Raw genomic sequence first — 20628 nt, 5'->3', positions numbered from 1 at the left:
AGTTAAAAGGACCTTCATTGTGTTTGCCCATACCCAGTCCCCTAATGATCTGTTGACAAATTTTTATTGCTGCAACACAAAATCCATCAGTGTTCTGATAACTAGTTTCTTTTCTGATAGAAGAAAATCAATGAGAAAAATTTAATTTTGATCTGTAAAAATGTATGTAAAGGAAGAGTAAAAATTAGTTCACTGTCCTGGTAATAGGGGCATGTAGGCTGTGAAAAAAAAAAGAGTTCATGTATGACATCAGTTTCATACAGCTCTAACATTTATCATTGCTTCCAGCTCTTGCTATTGACATAGATATAGCACCTGAAATGTACTTCAACAACAAAAAAGGCAGTTCATTACATGTATTATGGTATTGGAAACAAATATCTCTTTCCTTTCCCAGTTGTAGTTGCATTTGAGAAGCCATTTCATTTGAAAAAATGTTTCACTGTTACAAAAAAAACTTCTTGAAACATGTTGCAAGTAAATCACACTTAACAATGCATGAATAATTTCAAAGTATCCTAATTAGATTTAGCACTATTAAAAGCACATTGTTAAACATTTAGTACAGTTCTGTGTAGCCAGTCTATCAGTGATACTTAGTGACATCTTTCTTTGTAAATGCCAGGACACAGAACTATAACTATATTGGGAACCAGCATTTCATATTAAATGGGAAAAGTTGGTTTCTTAAATCCTGTTTATATAAAAGTGGATGGAGGATTGCTGGAATCCTGTCATTTTAAAGATTCCATAAGTCAGTACTACTGTAATCAATGGTAGCTTGGCCTAATTTTAAAAAGTTTTGGGGAATGCTATCAATTTAAAACTCAGGCAAGGATGACAGATAATAGTAGTAGCCGAGGAAGGTAGTATTTTTGGAATAAGAACTTTTCATGTTCCATCTTTAACATCTTTAATAATAATAGGAAAAAAATCCCCATTCATGGATTTCTGTAACAAATAAAATGTGTGCAGTTACTGTTGTTACTAAGAAAGTAAGGGGATTGAGATAAAGGAACCTTATTTCATTTTAATGAGTATTTCCTAGGGAATTAATGTGCAAAACTAGTCCCTTATGTTCAAGAAAATTCAACAGGAGGAATCACAATACCTGAAGCTTATTGTGGGTTTCAATTCCTCTTGTAACCAATCATACAAAGTTATATAAGTGCTGTTTTGTACTATCATTGTCATGGGAAAGTAGGAAGCCTTTGAATTTGATGCTTTCTACCTCTAGTAGCTGAAAAAAATAGAGGGAAGTGACATTTCCTTGCATTTTCATGAATAGTGCCATGAGCAAGAGAGGAAATGGCTGCATCTGTTTTTAACACTGCAAAGCTAGTAAACTCTAAATGCTAATACAGCATTTCTTGGCCTCAGCAATTGAAGTGCAGATCAACTCCCAGAATTCTGAGAGTTAAAAAGTCCACACAGTCAATCATTTTGTCTAATTTTTACCTTGTGAGAGCATTGTCAGTAGTGCCATTAGAACTGATGGGACCCCTTGTATAAAATGCCTTTCTGCCTCTTTCTCCTTACCTCTTGGTGTTTGCTTCCTTATTAGGCCCTTGGAGTTTCTTTAGGCTGTATATAATAGTCCCGGGCCTGCCCTCCTGAAGCCAGGAGTGATGCTGAAGACAGAGCACCATCCTCAGCAGTATCCCTGGGCTTGCTTGTAGAGATTTCTTTTATATAGTCTTGGTTGGAGAAATTAAGGGTCTGAACCTTTTCTGTCTGAACCCAGAATGTATGCTATCTTTAGAAGTTGCTAGGATCCTGTTGGAGGCTGATTGGAAACATTCTGTTTATTGGTGAACAGAACCAATACACACACACAGGGACAAAATGGAGTTGAGGGTAGGGTGGGGTTTTATACCTTTTTCATTTCCATGGGATCATATAGGGCTCATGGCTGGTAGGCAAAAGGGGAAATGCAAATCCTAAGTGTTTCTCTGAGCTAATCTTGTCTTGCCTAATTGCTTATCTGGAGTTCCTGTCTGACCTAGTCTTTCTGAATGATTACCAAATCTGCATTTTTAAAAGCTGGCCTCCTCGGTTTCTGCTTGAGGCTGGTTTCTGCTTCAAAGTTTTCCCTCCATTTCTCCTTTAGGGGAAATATCCTGTCCTGCTTTTTAAATATTCCCCAAAACATTTATTTCTCTAGGAAGCTGGGTGGATGCTGACTTTCTACAATCCAAAATGAGATTACTCGGTCTCCCCCTCGCCCAAGTCAGAGGAGTTCTGTCTTACTACATATTGCAATAGAGAAAAAAAATATGCACCGCTGTCTGAACCCCTTTCCCATAGCCGATTGCAGCATTCAATCGGCTTAAGATGAATCCAGTCAATGGGGGGCTTCCTTGGTAGCACAAAGCTTGCGGTCCCACATTGCTCAGTCGATCCAAAGCCGTGTCCGGCGAGGAGCGGGAATGCAGCCGGAGCGTGGAGAGCAGCCGCGTAACTGACGGAAATATTACCCAGTATACGAAACGGCGTGAACCGCAGTCCCCGACACTATTAACATGCAACTAGCGTGGATCCGGGTACCGCCCTTCCCCCTCCGCATCGCGGATCTCCTTTCCTTGGCGGAATTATCTTGGGAGTCGCTGCAATCAGCAAAGCTTTTAAGATGTTTCTGACAGTCTTGAGGGCGGGATGGATGGAGAGAAAGGAGTTACACCTGAGGGAGGGGAATTATTTTTCTCCTTTATTGAGGATTATGGATCCATTTATTTCCAGCATCGGATCGGTGGTGCCACCATCCGTTGCCATGACGACACGAGGGAGCGGGGCCCCCGCGGTTTACAATCCCCTCCCTTCCCCACCCAAGCGAACAGCCCCAGAAAAGCGGCTCCGGGACTTCTTTTTTCTTGCTTCAAAGCGTAGGCATTAATCTAGGAAAAGGAGCGAACACCCACCCAGCACGCGCATCTCTCGCGCCCCGCCTCCCTTTGATGTCCACGGCATATATACAAGCAAAGCGAAGTTCGCCGGGGCGGTTCCCCGCGGCGGAGAGATTCTTGAACGGGACTCGTTTCCAGCGGAGGGATCCAGGCGGGCTACGAGGGCTACCCATCTTGGCTCCTCTCGGGGAGGGGCGGGGGGAGGCGGCTCTGTAGCCGGCACCATGGACGAGGCCTACGACGTGATCGTGCTGGGCACCGGTTTGATCGTGAGTCCTTCGGAGCCGCTTACCCTGCGCCTCTTCCTCTTTCCTCATCCCGGCATTTCCCACCCATTGCTTCCCTCCGTGCAATTTTGCATTCCCGTTCCCTCCGGCTCCTGCATCCTTGTCGGTCATCAGCAGCCCTGCGAGGTTGTCGGGTGGGGTTGTAATCCTTGCATTGCCCTTATTAAGCAGCTCGGCCTTTCCGAAAGCTCCCCCCGACCCCGATAGTTTCTTAGGGATTGCAGCAGTGCCTTCCTAAATCCAGTACTGGGCGCCGCCACACACGCGCACACACTATCACGCGCGTAGATTATGCGGGAAGTGGGGGCTATTGTGCGCGTCTCCTTGCAGCCGCTGCACCCTCCTCTGCCCTTCTTCCTCAATGCATCTTACACCAGTACTCTTTCTGAATTGCAGTTGTTTTGTCCAGCCCTACATTTCGTCCCGTTCTCTACTCCACAGTGGATGGTGTTTTTGCATCTCCTCTGATGCAACCCGGCGCCATCAGCGCTTCTCGAAAGCGCTAGGCACCAACTGCATGGATCCTTCATTTGTTGATTTAAATCCTTACGCATATTCTTCTTATTTCGTTTACCAAGTCATCAGTTAGGATCTCTAATTGCATCTTTAATATAGGCATTAAGTTAAGGGACCTGTTTATGTTGATTTTGTAAAAAGCTTCTCTTGCAGAATTATGTGATTATCTGGTCCATACATATCTCTAGTAAAAGAGGAAGCAGGAACAGTATCACCGTGATTTCCAAGCCTTCTTTTGCCATTTCTGGTGGATCTGTTACACTTCCTGCTCCTGCATCTTATACCAATGGGAACAGGGATCCTGTCTCCCATCAATGCCCAAGATTGAAGGTTCTGCAGTGCAGGATTGTGTGCATTTCAGGAGATGTGGGTTTATCACATTGAAACTCAAAACAATTAATCCTCCATGTACAATTTATTTAATATTGAGCTATCTATATGTTTTTCCCCCACTCTGACTTTTGAAAAACGCTACTGTAAATGCTTTTTCTATTGAATTTAATTAGAAGCCCCCCTTCAAATTTTTGACATATAGTACAGACATATAGAAATGGTTTCTTTTCCTACTATGTTTATTATATCAGTAATCCCCCTTTTCTCTCTTTTCTTATAAGACTCTTAATATTCTCATTACATCATTGGGTCTTTTTTCTGTAACCTGAATGCTTTGAATTGTCTGTATTGATAGAACCAAATCAGTTGCGGTCCTTTGGTAAGACCGGACAAAATTGGATATTTTTTTCTTTGAAACTCAGCATTGGACAGTTTTTCCTGCCTTCTACATTTGCTTTTTTTCATTTGAAAAAATGTGCATGTGTGGGGCAGTGTTGTATGACTGTTCTGCAGTCTTAAAAGATTTTGTGTTCTCTCTGTTCCTTTTGCCAAAATACGAAATAGATACAGCCTTTATAAATATATATTATATTTTATTATACACAGCCCTTATTCTGTTTCTATCATTCTTGTCATTCCAGTTGCTCGAATAAAAGCACCACCTGTCCTAATCATGCAATGGATTCCATGCATTTGTAATTGGGGGGGGGGGTAGGTTGATCCATTGCACTCCTTTCTCGGTCTCCTACCTTTTCCTTTAATGAGCATTTAAGCAGGATTCTTAATTTCCTGGAACATAGGAAAATATAGTCTTTTATCGAGTCAAAGCATTGGTTAAGAATTGTTTGCATTAATAGCAAAGTTTCTTCAGGGCTTCAGATAGTTAGGGATCTTTCCTAACTCAACTTGAAGATGCCAGGGATTGAATTTGTGACACTTCACATTTAGAGTGAGTAATCTGTCACAAAGCAATGGCCCTTCATAAGAGAATTTACCTATTCCTGTATTGTAGAGCAACAATGGAAAGGTTCTTTCACAGAGAAAAGACTGGATCTTCCTTTGATGTTTGTATTTATACTTTCTACAGATTTTCATTCCCTAAATCAGTGACCCACTGATGACACCAAATTGATATCAGTGTTTGTACCAAGATTACTCTGCATTGTCCCACTTCAGTGCATTTTTATAAGTTAATTTTTCAGAAGAATCCTTAATAAATGTTAGTTCGAAGATTTAATCTCCAATTTCCCTGATACATTCCTATTTGTGCATTCAAAGTACAAATTATTGCAAGGAAATACGATCAATATACTACTAAAAACTCTTGTGTCTGTAACCTTTAGCTGGGCAAAACAGTGCATCATAGGGCAACACTTTTCAACCAAGGTACCTCAAATGGACTATCTTACAAAATATCCAGGATCCTCATGACATTTAGCAAATTTAAAAAAAACATTTTACGACATAAAAATATAAAACATTTTGAGACATAGTAAAAATGTCATAAACCTTTCCTGTGGTCAACTCTTGATGTTTTACTGTGCTATACAATTCAGTGTAGGCTACTTTCAAGGCAGATACATCTCTGAATATATCTCTCTGAATTTTGAAGAACTTCTCAAGTACTTTGGAAGCTCTGACATTTTTGAAGGCATTGAGTAATCTGGTAAGGAAATACCTTTGAACCAATGTCCCAGCAATAATGAGGAAGGCATAAATGCAGAAGCTTCTTGGATAACATGTGAGAGATCACTTATGAGAAGTGATATAGTTCCCATACATGCCTTCAGTAATGTCTGTACCATTTATAATTGGTGTTTAGAAAGTTACATATGATCGCAACATTAGGAATGGTGTGTATTGCTGAATTCCTTTTACTCTGGTCCAGAAGTAAATTTAGACAGTTTAAATAATGAGTGGTGAACAAATCATGTAGAAATGTAATTTGGTATGTATACATCATACATTTATAGACTTGGTGGAATTTATGTGTAAATATCAGAATATTATCGGAATGATGAGGTCTATCAAGATGATGTATTACTGATAACTTAAGACCAAGCTCAGATTTTCACAACACAGAATCCTTTTGGAGCTTTTTTTGTTTACAGTCATGCACATTCATCCATTCATCTTTATCTTATCTTTAAGATTTGCCTTAAATCTCTACCCTGCTAAACTGTATACTGACTGAGGTCAAGACCAGGAAGCACCATGTCAGTTTTGCTTCAATTACCTATTAATAAAATTCCAACACAGATCTTTGTCCACACATCCTGGATGGGGAAGCTCCTTATCAGTATCTCAGACCTTGATACCAGTTTCTGTTATGGGTCAGCCGTCCTTTCTGTACACACACACACCCCTGCACATGTGCACACTGGTACATACGCATATATACTTAGAGAAATTCTATGAAATAAATTGGGGTGGTCATGAGAACAGAATAGTCTCAAGTGCACTCATGAAATGCTTATTTATGCATTAATGTTTCACTTCGGGGATTCTGTTGTGGAACGTACCATGCAGTAGAAGCACATTTGAATTTATTCTGGAGAACACATAATGCTACTCACTTTCTATCTTAGGAATGTATCCTTTCGGGTATCATGTCTGTGAATGGCAAGAAGGTGCTGCATATGGACCGGAATCCATATTATGGGGGTGAGAGCTCATCAATTACTCCCCTGGAGGAGGTGAGGATCCAGTTTCTGCATGTGCATACAGGTAGTCCTCACCTTATAACCACATTTGGGACCAGAACTGTTGCTAAGTGACACAGTCATTAAAATTTACGCCCAGTTTATGACTTTTTTGCTGCAGACATTAAACAAATTATATGGCCATTAAGCGAATCCAGCTTTCTCTATTAACAGAATCCTTCTAGAAAGGTATCAAATGGCAATCACATGACCCCCCCAGGACTTTGAAATACATGCTAATTGCCAAGCAGCTGAATTTTGATAACGTATCTGCAAGGATGCTGCAATATTTGTAATGTGTGAGGATCAATTATAAGTCACTTTTTAATGCCTTTGTAATTTCAAATGGTTGCTAAATAAATGTCGTAAGTTGAGAACTACCTGTATTTGTATTAAAAGTCGGTTGAACACAGAATATGCAAACTGCACATCACTGTTACTGGATTATTTTCAGTAGACAGGGTACTGAATTCATGCAAGAGAACCAGAACTTCCTCAAAAAAAATCAGTTATTTTCCTTGTATCTTTTTTATTCCTGCTTAGATGTCCTAAGCATATCCAAAGCTTTTCACAATCTATCTTCTTAGTTCTGTTAGAAAATAAAAGGAAATTACATTGCCCATTTTCTGTGATGTGATCTAGATGCTACAGCAAAAAAGTTTGAATGCCACACGTGGTCTAGAATTTGTTCCTTCTTTATAGGCTGTGCTTGGACAACACATTGAACCACAGCAGTTAAACATCTTGCAGTTCTGTTTGCACAAAATTTGGCACTTGAATAATACAATGTGGCTTAGCACAAACTTACTTGATTAATGTATGGTTCATTATATTGCAGGAAGCCAGGCAAATATGGAATGGTATCTATGAACATTCCTATAATTGTTTAGAAATTTCCAAACAATTACTTTCAATAGCTGGTGTGCATCGAAATGTAAATGCAATGGGTACCCTCACCCACCTACAAGTAGCAGTTATAAGCCCCTGGTTGCAAAGTTATGAAAGTAATCTAATTTTTAAAAAACCCTATGCATTCCCCCTTCCCCGTAGTAACAATGTTATTTACTTAAGCTTCTCCCCCCCCAAATCATATGCCAGCTTACAGCACAAAAAGGTGAAATTTATTTTTGTGTGTGCCAGTTTTCCTTCTAAAATGGTATATGTAGGGAGAGGTATTTTTGCACTAAGAAACTTGGAAAGTAACGGGTCACAATAACATAAGTTTGGGGTAATGAGGCTCTAATATCTATCATGGAAACTCCTGTTAGAGAATTGACAAACCTTTTTGCTTTTCTGCTCCAAAAGAAGTAACAAGCAGTCTGTGGTGAATAAAACTGAGCTACAGCTCCTTTCTATATTTTGATGGCATTGATATACAGTGGTACCTTGGTACTCAGTTGCTTTGAAATTCATTTAGTTTCATACTTAATGCATTTTACATTTTACAAAATTTTCCAGTACTCATCATTTGTTTGGTAGTCAATGCACCAACTAGAACTTTGTGTCAACTGCCTTGTGATTTGCTACATAATTCCTTATGGGAAAAATGTGTATGGTACTCATTGCACCTACCATAATAAATGAACAATGAGTACCGAGGTATTACTGTATTGTGTTATGCTAGTTTTTTTTTTCTTCCATTAAATTGTGTTCAATTCTCGGGATCTGCTTGGACAAGTCCCTGAAGTTTTCATGACAAGGTTATTCAGAAATGGTTTGCCAATGCTTCCCTACCAGAGGTAAGAGGGCCAAGGATACCTAGGTAGCTTTATGCCTAAGGCAAGACTCTGTCTCCCAATTTTTAGCTTTGATGCCTTGACCACTATAAAAGCTTGCTCTCTTATGCTAGTAGAGCAAGTTCTAATAGGAATGTCTCTTGTAAGTACAATATTTTGAAGCTTATTTTGTCCTTTCCACAATTGCCAGCTTTACAAACGCTTCGAAATTACAGAGGGGCCGCCTGAATGCATGGGCCGTGGCAGGGACTGGAATGTTGATCTTATCCCCAAATTCCTCATGGCCAATGGTAAGTCCCATTCTGTTTAGATGTTTTGGTCACCTAGCCAGAGATACGGTATATTTTCCTTGTAGATGAATAGGAATGAAGGAAAAAAGGACATTAATACGAGACAATCCACATTATTTTAAGTCACTGGGAGTTATATGCTGCTGAAGCACTGGGACATGTACTGTATGCTGCTGAAGAATGCCAGGACTTTTGGCATTTTGTTGGATTTACACGAATGAATAAATGTGCATACTCAGCTTAGCAGCCCTTGGAGCTTTGTCCTTTATACTCATAGCTCAACTCATTTTCCATGTGCACCTCCAAGTTTTTTTATTTCTTCATTTGCAATTTCTTTGCATTCACTGAGTGGTACTTATTTATTATAAATTATTTGAGTTCTGCCTATTTCTACAATCTCCTGTATGCAGTGTGGGAGCTCTAATGGAGGCAGGTGTAAGTGTTTCAGGAACCTCTTTTTATCATTTTCCATATAGGCCAGCTTGTGAAGATGTTGCTGTATACAGAGGTGACACGCTACCTTGATTTCAAAGTGGTGGAGGGCAGCTTTGTCTACAAGGCAGGAAAGATTTACAAAATGCCATCGACAGAGTCAGAAGCACTAGCTTCCAGTAAGTGAAGCTAGTTTCATAAATGCTAAATCTGGTGTGTTTGAAATGATAGGAAACTTCAGTTGCGTGTTTATTAGCATTCATCATTTTAAGAGGTATATTCTATTTTATGCATTCTGTTTTACAGTTTATTAATAGACCTACATTGTTTAAAAAGATAAAGCAGCTGCCAAAGTACTATCAGATTTATTCTGAAATGGTTCCAACCAGTACAGTATATAATGGCACCAGCAAAATTCTAGAGTGATATAGATAACCAAAGCATACCTTTTTCTCTTGAATAAATTTTTTTTAGTTTGAATCTGCAAAAGGTCAATTGTGGAGAATAGGTGGTCTCCACCCATTTTCTTTCTTTGTTCCCAAATCAGTGGAATGGACATACCTGCTTGGAAGGTAAAATCTATACCTATATTTTATATGAGGAATGATTAGTCCAAATGTTAGAGCTAACAGGTTGTAAGGAAGCATGGTTATAACTGAGCTTTGCCAGATAGCTTTCTCTACAGGTGATACTTGGATCTTTTTAATAATGTTTTTACAATCCCTTGCAGGATAAATTTTGCAGATTTATATATTTATATGGGCCATAATTAACTTCCTGACTTCAAATCCTTTTGCCATATTTCAAGTATTGAGATTGTGGAGTTCTGATGCTACTCTCCATATGTGTACAGATTCAAAAACATGGTTCTGATATTCCATAATCCACCTTCAAGATTGAAGGAGGAAGAGAGGCTTTCTGTCTTCCTTTGAAGATGGTGCATTTGCATTATCTTCTTATAACTATAACTTTGTTGTGTGTATCTTACAATTTATATTAATTCTTTTATTTAGTATCCTGATATGATTTATGTTGATTGCTTATTTACTATCCTATGACTATCACTGAGTGTTGTATCTTATGATTTATGGTGATTTTATTACTATAATCATGATTTATCACTTGTTGCTTTCCTTGTGTGTCCAATCACGCTTGGCCAATGAAGAATTGTGTTCTGTTCCTGTTCTACTCTACTCTGTTCAATTCACTAGTCAGAGCAAATTCTAGGGCTGTAAAAGTTCTATAGCTCTTTAACCTGCTATGGACCATCCCTCCTCTAACCATCATTCTTTCACAGATCTCATGGGCATGTTTGAGAAACGACGCTTCCGCAAGTTCTTGGTGTTTGTGGCAAACTTTGATGAGAATGATTCAAAGACCTTGGAGGGAGTGGATCCTCACGTCACTACCATGCGCGAAGTCTACCGACGCTTTGACCTTAGTCAGGATGTCATTGATTTCACAGGACATGCACTGGCTCTCTACCGCACTGATGAGTGAGTGATTGACCATAGCTTGCCTTTTTGCAATTGGTGAACTATCTTCATGCCTCTTTATTTCTGATCATACACTGCACTAATTATGGTCCCACACTTCTAGTAAACATTTGGCTGGGTCAGCTGAAAGTAAACTAGGGGTTCACTTAAGGCTTTTCAGGAGAGGGTTTATAGATAAGTCCTCCAAAATTCTTTTTTTCTCTTTCTTTCAGTTTCTTTAATCATTAATGTCTGAGAAGATCCCAGTATTTCTTTGTTTATTAAATTTTTATGCCACCCATCTCATGGATACTAGGTGATTAAAATATGCCAGGTAATATAAATACAGCATCAATACAAAAACCATAAACACACCAGTGTGTAAAGCAGTCCATAACCACTGGGAACTCATGATTTTCCTATAATAACACACTTCACACTTTCCTCAGCCCCTTATTTCCCCCTTTCTTTGGGAAGGAATGACATTGTCTGTTCTCTCTTTTCACAGTTATTTGGATCAACCTTGCTTGGAAACCATCAATCGCATAAAACTGTACAGTGAATCCCTGGCCCGCTATGGGAAGAGCCCCTATCTCTACCCACTGTATGGCCTGGGTGAGCTTCCCCAGGGCTTTGCCAGGTACGGTCTGCCTCACAGATAGTCAACAATATGAAGCAGCGTTTGCTTTTGATTTTGTTCTTGGCCTAGAAGGTAAATGCCTGTGGAGATTATCAATCATCCAGGCTATGTTTGTCCCAAGAGTGCTTTTCCAACAGGCAACTGGACTTTCTTGGTTACGCTTGTTGGAAAAGCACCTTTGGGAGTAGAAGATCAGATACATTAAAAAGAAAAAGGCATTTTATATCAATATTTTTTGCCTAGCACTCTCAAAATATGTTTGGATTTCAGTACCTTGAATTCTCAGTGAGCATAGCTTTACTGTTCCTGTACACTTGAAAGATTCAAGAAAGTTTATTTAACTTTACATGAGGAGGAGAAGCTAAATTCTGCAGAAAAAAGCAATAAAGTTCCATAGTATGATACTTAAGATAAATGAGACAGGGAAAATAATTCTTGCATGTCTTCGGCACAGCCCAGCTATATAGTTACAGCTATTTGGCAAAATGTGCCTTTGGGGGCAGGGGTGGTGGACGTTAATGGTCTGGCCAGTGCCCTTCACCATTCATTCACTTCATACCCCCAGGCTCAGCGCTATCTATGGTGGCACCTACATGCTCAACAAACCAGTGGATGAGATTGTCATGGAAGGTGGCAAGGTCATTGGAGTCAAATCGGAAGGAGAGGTGAGTTTGGTTAAGGGCCATAAAGTTGCTGCTAAGGTTGATTATATAGGGAAGACTGTTCCTGAAATAGAATGTCTTTGAAAATTAGTCTTATGATATAACTTACCATATTTCTTGCACTATAAGATGCATTCCCCCCCCCCCAAAGTGGGTGGAAATGTCTGTGCACTTTTTTGAGTGAATATTGCTGAAGCGCCGTCACCCCCCACCCTTCGGCCTCTGCCTCCCAGCAATTTACAGTTTTTGCTGCCTCCTTGCAGCAAACAGCCTGGTCAGCTTTAGCACAGCCTGATTTAGCATGAGCAGCTGATTGGCAGTTGGATTGGCCTTCCGGAATACCGCCAATCAGCTATTCCAGGATGCGGGGATCCCCACCACTTCTGTGCACCACATTTTCAGCCTCCGTACATCCCGTTTTCAGCCTCTTGGAATGGGCCAAAAACAGGATGCGTGGAGTCCAAAAATGGGGCGCACAGAGGCAGTGATTGGCGTCGGCGATAGGCGTCACCTTCAAGGATGGGCAGCAGCGATCCCCACAGCCTGGAACAGCTGATCGGTGGTATTCTGGGAGGCCAATCCACCAGTCAGCTGCTGGGCTGACTGAAGCTGACCAGGCTGTTTGCTGCAAGGAGGCAAATTGCTGGGTGGCAAAGGCAGGGGTTTTTTTTCGTCTTTTTCTCCCCAAAAGCTAGGTACATCTTATGGTCTGGAGCAAGGCTTGCCAACCTTTTCGACCTTGGGGGACCACCAAACTCATAATTTTAAATCACGAGGACCACTTATATGAATTTTTTAAAAAAGATAATATATTTAATATAAAAAAAATATTTTTTATATTAAATATGAATTTAATATTAAAATATTTTTATTATTTATATATACAAACACACACACACACACACAAATGCTTATTTAATTATAACAAAATTGTGAATGCTTAATCATAACTGTGGGACAGAGTGAAGGGAAAGGAGGGGCCTCTCATTCTTTGGGCGGGGGGAAAGAGGGAGGATGTAAGAAGCCAGGTGATGCCTGGAGGCTGGGAAGATCTGGACGGGGAGGAACCGGCTCCCCCTCAAACCGAAGAAAAGCAGAGCCATCTCATATCTCCCCCAGGTCAGAGGAAACCTCTCCCTCCTTTGCCAGGTGTGGCTGCCTGGAGTTAGTTGTGGGAGGGAAGGAGGGCCGGGCTGGAAACACTGACGGGCTCCTAATAACCAGGCAACACCCCACCCCCCTCAGCCTCCACAGAAGAAGAGGACTCCACGAGGCTAAGCTCCAGGTTTCTCCTGTTGCTTCCAAGCAGAGAAGGATCCCTCCCTGTGTGGAGGCTGAAGGGGGGCGGGGTGTGTGTGTGTGTCGAGTCCCAAAAAGCTGGAGCCCTTGCCTGCACAAACTGGCTGGTTATTAGGAGCCCGTCTTCCTCAGCGCTCTTTTTGGTCTGGGCATTTGGTCTCTCCCCACCACCCCATGCCAAAGGAAAGCCAGCTGGGCTTCTCCTTCCTTTCCCCCCACTCAATCTTACTTTGGGACAGAGGAGAGAGCGCTGGAAACATGTGTTGGCTTTTCCAACACGCCTTTCTCTGGCGCTCGCTCGCAATGCTTCACGTTCCTCCAGGCCTGGCTTGCTGAGAGGCAAGAGCAGCCCTGACATCTCTGCTGCGCGCCCCTTTGCCGCCACCCCCCCCCCCCAAAAAGCAAGCAAGCATAACAGCTCTCGCTGGGGTGAAAGAGCAGAGATCGGAAGGCACAGGCAACAGAAAGCAGCAGTTTCTATCTTCTCTTGCCTGTGCCTTCCTCGATCTCAGCTCTTTTGCCTCAGCAAGAGCTATGTTTCTGCTCGCTTGTCCTGTGCTTTCTCCTAGGGCCATGGGGGGAGGGGGGGAGCAGAGCAGAGTGCCTAGAGGCATGAGGAAACTGATGCCGATGCCCCATTCTGGACCTCAGAACTGGATGGTGAGCACAGACTTGCCCACTCCGCCCTCTCCCATTACCACCAGCCAATACTTTCTCTGCCGTGGGCCGTCCTTATAGCCCATGGCCATCGAGGAAGAGCGCAGGCCAGGAGAGGCAAACTGGAAGGTGCGGGAGTGCCATGCAAATGCAAATAGCACGGTATTCCTGCACCTTCCAGCCATCTCTATTGCCGCTTCAGCCCGCCTCTGCCACCAGCCCCCTCTTCCTGCAACAGCACCATTACCTCGTCCTGCCTGGTGAGGGCTGCGCTGCTTTTTGCAGGTTTGCACTCAGCCGAAGGGTGGGAGCCAACGGGTGGGCGGGCTTTGGGGGTGGTGCTTTGGGAGGACATTTCTCTGCGGCCCACCAAAATTTTCTCACAGCCCACCAGTGGCCCACGGCCCACCAGTTGGCGACCACTGGTCTGCAAAAAATATGGTAAGTACTTTCTGTTTTAAGAACTTCAAGGTTGTTTTTGCTACCTAACTCCATTTAGAGACTACTCTTTCTCATTAAAGCCCATCATGTTAATCTTAAACTGGTCCATATTGGCTGATAGCAGTGACTGGGAGCAGTTGGAATGGGGAATTCTCCTTTCTTGAATCTCATTTATGACAATAAAATCAGGTCTGAGTATTTAATAAAGAATTGTTGAAAATATATCTTTATGCTCAGATATTTAGTTTCAATGCTAGTGCTTTCATTTTTCTACCCTATGCCCTTTTTGGTGCATTATTGAGGAAGTTGGGGTTTCTTTTGCTATTAATTGCATTTCATGTATCTTTCCATGCCAAGTCACTCAATAAAACATGGACGGTACAAAGTCTAGAAGAGCAGAACTTTCGTAAGATTGCTGATAATAGAATCTCAGTGAAAACTTCTGCATGCTCAATGAAAGCATCCATGGAGTATGGGTCCAAATCAGTTATTAACTAGATGGAATTCAGAAAGTTACGGGTTTCTGCTGACCGTTAACACAGAGATGTAAAGCCTCATCTGCTCTTGACTTCCCTAAGCCTCAAGCAAGAGGAAAGGAGATATCATTTTACTTCACCATTTTTCCCCACAGGCTTTGAATTTGTAGCATGGGGTATTTTTAGAACAAGGGAAGTTCCTTGTTAGTGCTCTGTTTTCTTGAATGTTTCCTAACAATTAGCTTTATGGCTAGTTTCTTTTTTCCATTGTACCAGGCAGTGCACCAGAGCAAGCATGGTCCTGAAAGCCATACTGAAGCTGGTATATGTGGTCTTTCCTCAACCTTCAAATTAAAGGGGAGGAAAAATCTGGCCATTTTTTAAATTCAGTCTTTTGACTCAACACCTTCTCTTGATACAACATCCATTAGTAAGCATATGCTGGCCCTTGGAAACATGAAGAAGATAGTGATAGGCTTCCTGATTTAGCACAGTTGACAGTCCTCCTTTCTTCTTGCTGTTGGCTTTTGTTCCTGCTTCCTTGAGTTAAGCTTGCTGGGAGAAAAAGACTGGGGGTGTTGGAGAAAGTTTGGTGTCGGTAGTGAAGCTGAGGTCTCCCCTACAAGTGTTTCTGCCTTCGTTTCAAAAGCTACAGAAGCCCTTTTCTGGTTTCTTAATATTCATCATTTTCTTGTGCTACTCCTAGCTAAATTACTTTCATTCAGTCGTTCTCACATAAGTCATTTAATCCTGACTGAAAGCTGATCTAGTTGAAAAGGATTGAAACATTAAAAACCTCACCCAAAGGGAGTGGATCAGATGAAAATATAAGAGTTTAAAAACATTTTTTAAAATCCTCAAATAGTCAACATCAGTTATGTTTCCAGCAGGTTTTGCTTTTCCCCCCTCAATAGATACTACAGCTTGTCCATGTCAAACATTTTAGTAGCCATGAAAATACACATAGTATCAAGGTCAATTTACATGCAGTTGTGTGAGGATATAGTATTTCGTCTACACTGCTAAAAAATGAATGTCTGAATTAAACATTCAGAATTTGGCATTTAAGTCCACTTTCTTCAACCTGACATCCTCCAAATGTGTTGGTAGAGTTCTCAGCCTCGGTATTTCTAGAGAGCACTGTGTTGGAAGAAGGCTAGGAGTTCATGTGCATGGAAGAACTGGTGAATCTAACGTTTTCCTTTTGCTAATGCTGATTCTCCAGGTGGCACGCTGCAAACAGTTGATCTGTGATCCCAGCTATGTGAAAGATCGAGTGCGCCCAGCAGGGAAGGTTGTGCGCGTCATCTGTATTCTGAGTCACCCTATCCGTGGCACCAGTGATGCTAATTCCTGTCAAATCATCATTCCCCAAAATCAAGTGGGACGCAAATCTGGTGAGGCCTTATTGATATGGGAGTTCAGAAATATGGGAGTATTGAATATACTATGCTTTGGGCTACTTCTGCAAAATGGAGTATCACGCATCTAGTACCTTCTTATGACCTTTAATTACATAGCAACTATGTGAAATAGGCTTAATAAAGGTGGGAAACCATATATTTACTTTAGGGATATAAAAAGGGTTTTTTTTTGTACCAAGCCGATGGGCTCATCCATCTAATTCCATATTGTCTACTATACACTGACTGACACCAGTTCCTCGGAGTTTCAGATCAGTATGATGACCCAGGGCGTGGCACAAAAATAACAAAGGCACAAAAGTAGATAAATTCCCTTTAATACCTCCAACTTGGCCCCCATTGTCCAGTTATCTTCCGCTGGAGATCAAACTCTTCCAAAAACAGTCTACAAGGGAAGAAATGCAGTCCAAACCCAAAGTACAGATAAATTAGAAATAAAGAAAAACCAACATAAACCACGCTGAAGTACAGGCCAGGAAAATAAATTGCAGACTTACAAAAGATAACGAACCACACACAGTTGGGAGGACGCCAAAACCCAGATAAGCCTCGACAAAGATAATGCATGCTTTGCTTCCAGCAAGGTGCTGTGTGCAAACACCCTTCTTATATCCTGTTCTCCCAGCTGCAACTAATGAAAAGGATCAGGGCCTTTTTCTCTACCGTAAGCCAAGTTGCTCCCTTCTCCAGTCCTCCCTGCGTGCCCTAGGATGAAGAGGGGGTGGCCCTGGGTCTTACTCTGAATGCCCAGCCGGACTGTGCCCTTCCCCCGTTTCTTCCGAGGCTACACTCCTACTGCCTGTCAGCTGCTCAATCTTCCCCTCAGAATCAGATTCCAACAAGGTCATGATAATCGGCTTCTGGATATAGTGGGTGGTATAGATTTGGGTGAATTCAATAATCCTAACTTCATCCAACGACCAATGAAGGAATCATGACAACAGCAAAAGTGCTGGATTTGGGGGAAAAAAGAAAACAAAAATTAAGAAACAATCCTAACTTCTTTTCTTCATTCCCCAATCCCAGATATCTATGTCTGCCTCATTTCTTCTGCCCACAACGTGGCTGCCCAGGGCAAGTACATCGCTATTGCCAGTACTACTGTAGAGACAGATTCTCCTGAGAATGAAGTGCAGCCAGCTCTTGAACTCCTTGAACCTATTGACCAAAAGTGAGTGATTCTGGGTTGATTGTGCTGACAGTTGGTCCAGTGCTACAACCTGGGACTATTTTCTAACACTGTTGACAATCCACACTGTTGACAATCCACAGAAGATAACGTACTGTATATAGGAGTACGGTGAGAGAAGAACGCTGGGGCACAGCTGCAATTTATTATAGGTTGCTAAACATGGACATTCCTGAGAGATGCTTTCCAGCTTTGCTTAAGAATGAAAGCCTAAGGAAAAGAGCTGCAAATTTTTAGAATATAATGAGCAGTAGTAAAAGAAGAAATGAGTGAGTCTCATGATCAGCAGCCAGATGTGGTGGGCCTGTAATTTTACCATTTTAGATGGTTCCATCCAGGGAAGAACATTACACATGGCAGAAAGAAAGGATGTAGTTTAATTCATCAACCTTCCACAGTAATTTCCTGTGAGTGGGACATTGCCTTGTATGAATCCTACAGACTGCCGAATACTGGATTTTTGGAAGAGAAAAATGATTTAACCAAAAAGTGGATGATGGCATAATAAATATCAAGTGCAAGATGATATATAGATTACAAAAATAGGTCTATATCAGGTCCCAGAATGGCTAGAAGAATGACAGAAGTTCTGATGGATATTGTGAGGTATGATAGCAGTAGTGCAACTTGGGCTGGAAGAACATTTGAAGCTAAAATGGTTTGAAAAAAGAATCGTGCCGATGAGTGGCCAATGATTGTGGTTGGCTGGTTTCTGCATCTGTAAATTATATTGGTGTGATTAGAATCAGGAGTAGGAAGATAAATGTGTCCATACCAACTTGTTCCATTGGTTTCTACTTCTTTAGTTGAAATGGTTTTAAACACTTTTCTTTCCTTCCCAGGTTTGTGGCCATCAGTGATATATATGAACCCACTGATGATGGAACTGAAAGCCAGGTGAGATTTCTCAGGCTTTCTGAATTTTTTTAGAGTGTATTTTTCCAGAACTGGTTCTGGATCATGCCCCTTCTTTCCCCTTTCCCCGTTGACTCCAGTCTGTGAACTTGTATCTTGTTTCCCTGTTTTCCCCTTGCAGATATTCTGTTCACGATCATATGATGCCACAACCCACTTTGAGACAACATGTGATGACATCAAAGACATTTACCGGCGCATGGCTGGGGCTCCATTTGATTTTGAAAGCATGAAACGGCGCCAGAATGATGTCTTCGGCGAGAATGAGCAGTGACCATTTCCTTTTTCCCCTGAACCCCATCCTCCCTGGGTTTTTCCCATGTAAGGGACCACACTCCCAGTTAGGGACTGGCTTAATTCCCACACCTCACTGAGATTGGCTCTTCCTCCAGATCCTCATTCAGGCTACGCCAGATGACTAGTAACTTACTTCCATGGGGAAAATGTAGAATATTTTTCCTCTTTTCCCCTCTGATGGTTTTTTTTTTTTTGCATACAACAAGATAACCCTTTCTCCAGGACTGAGGTTGGATCAAGTTAATGCAATCTCAGTCCTCTGAAGACTAGCCTCTTTTCAGTTTTTCCAGTGCCTGAAGGGATTTGGGTCCAGATTATGTATTATATACAGTTGCCTGGAATTGAGTTCTGCCCCCTCTTAGGAAAAAGCACCTTTGGAGACAGAAATTTCTGCCTACTTTTCTGTTCTTTCCTCTCACTAGTGTTCTTTCTCCCTGTGGTTTCCATGAATATAATAAGGAAAGGCAGAATTAAGTACATCTAATTTTCATTGTAGGCTGCTCCACCATCAGTCTATTCTGAGGAAAAGAAAAACAGCCACTGGATTTTAAAAGCATGCGTGTAACATATATTTTGGCCTTAATTCTTGCTATTGATCTCCAACTGTTACCATCTGCTCACCTTTCTTTAGTTTCCCCCTGTTTCCCCCCTCATTTGCTGGGTGTTCTCATCTCTGCCATCTGTGCCCCTCTTAACTCCTCTGAGCCTCACATTTTTCCCTTCCTGTGTATAGTGAATCGATTTGCTGCTTAACTTGCAAAGGACCATCTGGGACCATATCTTGCCATATGTATAATCAGTCTTTCCTCATTTTCCCATTTCTCCTGATCATGAAGTGAAGCTGCATTCCTCTGTTTTGAGAGGAGACTGGAATTGTGTGAGGATGTGGGGGCACAAAGAGCCATTCTGAACCATCTCCTTCTATACATGCTGCCCTTGCAGCTGGTCCCATGTCCCCCACCTTGCACTGGAGATTCCCACAGGCCTCTCTGTCTTGCATCCATTTTGTCCCCTCAATTCCTTTTAATTTCTTTAGCCTCAAGTGTGAGAAGATTTGTATTTGTATGTGTGTATGTCTCTCTTGTGTGCTGGATATGGGGACAAGGAGACAGTCATTCTGTTCCTTTCCACTTGCTGCCACCTGCTGTAACTTATTGTAACTTATTAATGAAGCAGGTTAATTATTTGTTGGCACTTCTGACAATTAATGAGGTTTGGGTGGGGGTTAGGCTGTGGAATGAGTACAGGGCCCTGGGGCCTGTCCTGCGTTAGAGCCTTCCTTCCTTCTGAAGCCAGCTTTATGGTTAATGATCTGTCTGTAACTCTAGGGGAATGTGAGGGGTCAGCTCTCTCCACCCCACAACTGCTCAGTTGTCTCAAGATAATAAATTCACTTAGTCTAGCCCTGGCTCTTGTCTGGTACCATTGCTGCAGAGGAGGGATGGGGGTGGGGAGAGCAGGGGAGTAAAATCCAGGCGTAACTCACACTAGTGAGAGGAAAGAGACGACATTGAATTCAGGAAATGGAAAAAAAGATTTTTTTTTTTAAATCAGAGAAGCACTTCAATTTGGTTATGTACTTTTTCTGAAGGAGTAGCAGTATAATATCCAGAGAGTTTTGAATGATAAAAATATACTATTTTGCATAGCTGATTCTGGTTTCAGACTGTCAGATAATGCATCTTTGCTGAAGTCTTGAGGCAAGGAAGTGATGCTAAGTAAGAACAAGACAGCATAGGAGTCTACAGATTTGTATAGCCAGATCTCTCATTTTCTGTACACCAAACTTGAAAATTGTGCTTTGAACCCAGCTGGCATAGAAAAATAGAAAGACTAGTCATACTGCATCCATTTTCTCAGTCCACATAAAACACCAAGAACCAAAAGCTTAAAAGGGGATTTGGAAAAAAAAATCTCAATTCTATTTTGTATTTAATGCCTTCATGGTACTCTA

At 41.6% G+C, this 20628-nt stretch overlaps 1 protein-coding gene across 1 annotated transcript; it reads left to right on the top strand.

Moving 5' to 3' along the window:
- The first annotated feature begins 3018 nt into the window (after positions 1-3018).
- On the top strand, positions 3019-20076 carry GDI1 (GDP dissociation inhibitor 1). Its single transcript, XM_026711647.2, has 11 exons — positions 3019-3172; positions 6628-6735; positions 8668-8767; positions 9244-9378; positions 10497-10695; positions 11183-11314; positions 11880-11979; positions 16075-16246; positions 17300-17444; positions 18305-18359; positions 18499-20076. The coding sequence occupies exons 1-11, from the start codon at positions 3128-3130 to the stop codon at positions 18649-18651; spliced, it is 1344 nt and encodes a 447-aa protein (XP_026567432.1). The 5' UTR covers positions 3019-3127; the 3' UTR covers positions 18652-20076.
- Positions 20077-20628: the final 552 nt, after the last annotated feature.

The sequence above is a fragment of the Pseudonaja textilis genome, chromosome 2 (genome assembly GCF_049901715.1).
Source record: "Pseudonaja textilis isolate UNSWEBS1 chromosome 2, rPseTex1.2, whole genome shotgun sequence".
Taxonomy (NCBI): Eukaryota; Metazoa; Chordata; class Lepidosauria; order Squamata; family Elapidae; genus Pseudonaja; species Pseudonaja textilis.
Note: the sequence above shows the minus strand (reverse complement) of the source record. Positions and strands in the feature narration are given on the sequence as shown.